This window comes from Cynocephalus volans, chromosome 14 (genome assembly GCF_027409185.1).
Source record: "Cynocephalus volans isolate mCynVol1 chromosome 14, mCynVol1.pri, whole genome shotgun sequence".
Taxonomy (NCBI): Eukaryota; Metazoa; Chordata; class Mammalia; order Dermoptera; family Cynocephalidae; genus Cynocephalus; species Cynocephalus volans.
Genome location: NC_084473.1, coordinates 20,151,350 through 20,156,187, shown reverse-complemented (window position 1 = coordinate 20,156,187; position 4,838 = coordinate 20,151,350). Strand labels below are relative to the sequence as shown.

The 4,838-nt window shown below is 65.7% G+C and overlaps 1 protein-coding gene across 1 annotated transcript; it reads right to left on the bottom strand.

Moving 5' to 3' along the window:
* Nucleotides 1-488: 488 nt before the first annotated feature.
* Nucleotides 489-4,631, bottom strand: GDF7 (growth differentiation factor 7). Its single transcript, XM_063077579.1, has 2 exons — nucleotides 4,250-4,631; nucleotides 489-1,450 (listed from the first exon to the last, which is right to left on the bottom strand). Exons 1-2 carry the CDS (start codon nucleotides 4,629-4,631, stop codon nucleotides 489-491), a joined length of 1,344 nt encoding a protein of 447 aa, XP_062933649.1.
* Between the last annotated feature and the right edge of the window lie 207 nt (nucleotides 4,632-4,838).

Genomic DNA, 4,838 nt, shown 5'->3' with positions numbered 1-4,838 from the left:
TATGGTCGGTCCCAGGGTGCGACACCGGCAACTCAGCCACCTCAGGGGATCACGCCCCACACCCAGCCAGAAACACGAGGGGTGAGATAAAACGTAGTCTGATACCCCTTCAATTCACCCATTCTGGAGCCCCAACTTCCTAACCCGTTTCTACCCGATTTAGTGCCTGTTACTGTAGCATCAACACAAACAACCTCCTCTCCCCCAAATGGGGCAATGGGCACAATGGTGATCTCTCCGCAAAATGCTCGTGGCTGTGACATTCGGCAGCGGCAGGTCATCTCTTCCCAAGGCTTTCGGATGCCGTCCACCCTCAGTGCGTGCAGGAGTGAACGAGTGTGTGGGTGTGAGTGTGAACGTGTGCTTTCCTCCGTGCGGGCGCTTGGCCGGGCTCCGACGCGCACCCAAGCTCGGTCACAGGCCCGGCCCGCAGCTGCTCTTCACCCGGGGTCCGCGGTGGCGCGACCGCCCCCTTCCCGGCCCTCAGGCTACCTGCAGCCGCACGCCTCCACCACCATGTCCTCGTACTGCTTGTAGACCACGTTGTTGGCGGCGTCTATGTAGAGGATGCTGATGGGGCTGAGGCGCGCGGGCACGCAGCAGGAGGCCGGCGCCGCGTCGGGCGCCATGGAGTTGAGCAGCGTCTGAATGATGGCGTGGTTGGTGGGCTCGAGGTGCGAGCGCAGCGGGAAGTCGCAAACGCCCTCGCAGTGGTACGCCTCGTAGTCCAGCGGCGCGATGACCCAGTCGTCCCAGCCCAGCTCCTTGAAGTCCACGTGCAGCGGTTTGCGGCTACAGCGGCTCCTGCCTCTGCGCCCCTGGCCCCGGCCCGCGCCCCCGCCGCTGCCCTGAGCCGCCCGCGTCCCGGCCAGCGCCGTCCGCCGCCGCCTACGGCCACCGATGGGTGCCTTCGGCGACCCGGTGCCGGGTCCCGGGTCGGGCGGCGGCTCCACAGCTAGAGCGGCCCCGAGCGCGCGGGCCTGGGCGCGGATGTCCCGGAACAGGCTCTCCCTCCTCTGCGTGCGGGAGGAGACGACGAGCAGCGCGCGCTCCTCCGCCGCCGCGCCCCCTGCTCCCCGCCAGCCGAAGCCCAGCGTCCGCAGAGCCAGCGGGCTCCGCGCCTGGCCGGCCACGGCGCGCAGCAGGAGGCAGAACGCGCGGGTGGCGCGCGGCTCCCGGCGGTGGCGCCGCACGGCGTCGGCCACGTCGAACACCTCCCAGCGCGCGCCGTCCAGGGGCTCGGCGGCCCGCGAGTGCAGCAGGCGCGGCGCGCGGGCGGCGCCCGGGCACGCGGACAGCAGCAGCAGCGGCGCGGGACTCGCGCCACCACGGCCCGGCTCCGGAGACTCGCGGCGCAGCACGCGCAGCTCGGCGCCCACCACCTCGTCAGCGTCGGGAAGGCTGGACACGTCGAACAGGAAGCTCTGGCCGGTCTCGGCGGCAGGTTCGTCTGCAGGGGACCCGCAGAGACAGAGAGAAGGAAAGAAGTGAGAGCGAAGCCCGCACTCCCTCCGGCCGCGGCACCTCCGAACCGCAAGTGGCCCTGCCGCCCCTGAGCCGGCGCCCGCCCCCGCGTCTCCGCCCCAGCCTCAACGCTGCCAGCCTGGCCCACAGCAAAGGGAGCCTTCGCCGGCACTGTCGGCACCAGGGCTTTGGGCCATCGTGCCGTGCGTGAGTCCCGGCACGGCCACAACCCACGGATACCACACATCGCTGAGCCTGGGGGCCAGGAGCGCACCCCCGCACCCGGGACCCGGACTGACGACCTCTCCAGTTCCGCTGCCTCCTCCAGAGCCATGGGTTTGCCGGGACAGGGTCGGAGGCCAGACCTCCGGGCCAGGAGGACCGAGGCCCGGTGAGCGGATCAGAAGCCGGGCGCCCCTTGCTGAGGTCGCGCGCTGCGTGGGGACCGCTCGACGTTAACCTGCTGAGCCCGCGGGAGAGCCGCCGCGAGTTCTGGCTGTGCGAAAACGGAAACGTCCTGTCCCCCTGAAAACTCTTTCCTCTTCTGCCACCTCTCTCCCCCTACCCAGCCTGGACAAACCCGCCGACCACCACCTCCCATGCAGTCTGGGGCCCGGCGGGTCGTCCGGAAGGGGAATACGGCAGCAGGCTGCAGAGACTCCCTGGTGCAACCTCCTCTCTTTGCCGAAGGGGACCTGAGGCCCAGATGGGGCCAGGCTCGCCCAAGGTCGCACAGCAATGAGCGCGGCTGGTCGCGATCGAGAACCAAGTTTCGGCTCCTCCAGGCGCCCCGCCGCCTCCGAAGGAGGGGGAAAGGCGGCAAAGGAGCCCGAGGAACTGCTCGGAAAGGGGACGGCCTTGCTGCAGTGAGGGCAGCGGCCGGGTGAGGCCTCAGCCAGGGCCCGCTGGTCCCACCGCGGGCTTATTCCTTCCCTCTCTTGTAACTTATCGAGGGCTTGGGTTTTATTTCTGGTTGTGGGCACTTTTTTTCTTTTGGGGCTCAGAAAAAAAAAAAAAAAAAAAGTTAAAATACTACCAAGCAGCAGATAAGGAGCTCCCTTTGAAGGGGGTCATATGGTTTCGTTTTACCCCAGACTCAGAGAGACTGAGGGATTTATTTGCTCACCAACTACGGATGCCAGGCCCTGATGCCTTCAGTCCGAGGTGTGGACTCTGTCTGTGGCCTTTGGGGACCCCAAGCAACTCTGCTCCAAGTCGAAGCTCAGGGTGGAGAGGGAGGCAGGAGAGTCGCTGGGCAAGTGCTCCCCTCCCCTGCTTTCTCCCAAGGCCTTGCCTGAGCACTTTCTCTAACTTCCCCTGCAGCCCCTCGCCAGCCTTCCCTCCTCCCGGCCCTAGCTGTGCTCCCCCAAGAGGGAGGAAGGAGAGGCAGCCGCCCAGGCCTTGCCAGCCAAGTGGAGCTCACTGAGTAAAGGATTTAACTCTGGCTGATGCCATGGTATACCTAGCTTGAACTAACCCTGTGCACACACCACACACACCACCTCCTGCAACCTGGGAAACCAAGAGGTAGTGGTAGCCTTAAGTCTGAGGCCTGCCCTGGCCCTGTGCACCAGGACTGGGGCTTCCCATGAGAATTCAGCTTCCAGTCCAGATGTCATGTCAGGCCTCAGAGAATGCTTGAGAGTTCTGATGAACCACAGGGCCATGTGGGCCCAGGATTTCCATGCACCCAAAATAAAGCCGTCTGTGCTAGGCATTATGTGTGTTGAGGGTGGGGAGGATGGATGATCTGTTTTCCCAGGCTAGGACCCAAAGTGCACAGCCTGTCAGTGGCTCCCGGCAGGGTCCGCCTCAGACCTACAGCACTTACTTTTCAACCCTATTCGCCATTCTTTCCCTCCTGCCTCCCAGGCTGGGTCTCTGGCTGGATGGAATTAGGGCCGAAATTACTTGCATTTCCGCCTGAAATTAGTTAAATTTTCCCTATCTGTCTGCTTTAATGATTTCAATGGAGATTAATAAAATCCAGATGACATACAACAACCACCACGCGTCCTCACCCACGTCTTACCTTTGGAGGGCCCAGGGCAGAGTAAGGTTGGGCACTTGGTCCAAGAGAGGCCTGCATTCCTGCACGGTCTCCCCCAGCGGCCTCTCTTCCCCACACAACCAAGGCTCTTCCGGGGCCCAGCACAGGTCACACACATTGCTTGCTACACACTTTGCCACCACCCTAGCAGCTTGCCGAGAAGGGCCCTTCCTCATACCTGGTGATGAGACCAGCCTCTCCCTCTCAGGGGTCATTTATTTTTGTCTGATACCTGCCTCTGCCCCGGATTCCCCTAGGCTTTTCCCAATTTGTGCGGATCACAAGAGACTGGGAGCTGCAGAAATTGCAGCAAGGACGCAGCCACCACCATCATCATTGCGCAGTCCCTCTCGGGACCTCCGAAGTCCCCACTCCTGTCCTCCTTTCTTCTCTGAGGGCCCTGGGACCGAGGCAACTCCAGACCCTTCCCCCCAAAAAGAGGATCTTGGACTCAGCCTGCTTCCTTGATGGGACCGGCTGGCCGGCAAGGCCAGGGCACCCCGGCACAGGAACCCGCTCAGCCCTCTGGGGCCAGGCCCTGCGAGTTGCCGCGACTCGCGCCGCAATCCAGGCGCGGCTGCTGCGGGTGCGTTGGCCTTGGCGAAGTTTCTTTCTAACAGCTGAGGCCGGGACGTGGGACCGAGGCCCCGAAAGGGATGCAGCAGGGCACGACTCCGGGGATGGTCTCAGCCCAGGACCGGACGGGATGGGCGGGCGCAGGAGAGGCTTAAGTACCTTGAGTCGCCTGGTCCACGAAGCCGGTGACTGTGTCCGCGCGGCCGTGGCCGAAGGCGGAGGTGGCGGCTGCCCCGGCCGGAGCCCTCCCGGCCAGGCTCCGGTAAAGCGACATCATGAAGTGGTGCGGCACCACCGAGCCGTTCCTGAAGCCGGAGCCGGCGGCGCGGCGCCCAGCGCGGGCCCCGGACACCGCGGCGGCCGGGACAGCCGAGGCGCCCGCAGCCGGGGCGAGCGTCCTCCCGCCGCCGCCGCCGCCCCCCGAGCTCCAGGCCGGCCCTGCCCCCGCCGCTCGCAGCACAGCGGCCGCTTCCAGCCCGTCGCGGGGGCGGCAGGCGCTCAGCAGCCAAAGGCACAGCGCGGCGGCGGCGCCCAGGTCCATGGGCTCCGTGGGCCGGCCGGGCGGGCGGCGCGGGCTCCGTGGCTCCGGAAAGTCCCCCGGCGCCTTTTGAACATAGTGTTTAATAATGGGGGAAGTGTGCGCAGCCAGCCGCGGCCCCCCCGCCCCTCCCGCCCCACCCCCGCCCGACGCCCGGAGCAGCGCCCCCTGCTGAACACTCTGGTGGCAGCGCTGCGCCCCCCACTCGGG

What these genes read in the sequence shown, in the direction of transcription:
- GDF7 (XM_063077579.1), bottom strand. Translation starts at nt 4,631, where the DNA reads ATGGACCTGGGCGCCGCCGCCGCGCTGTGCCTTTGGCTGCTGAGCGCC. An exon ending in CGTGGACCAGGCGACTCAAG is followed by an intron (nt 1,451 to 4,249) that starts GTACTTAAGCCT and finishes GGTCCCCTGCAG; the next exon opens with ACGAACCTGCCGCCGAGACC.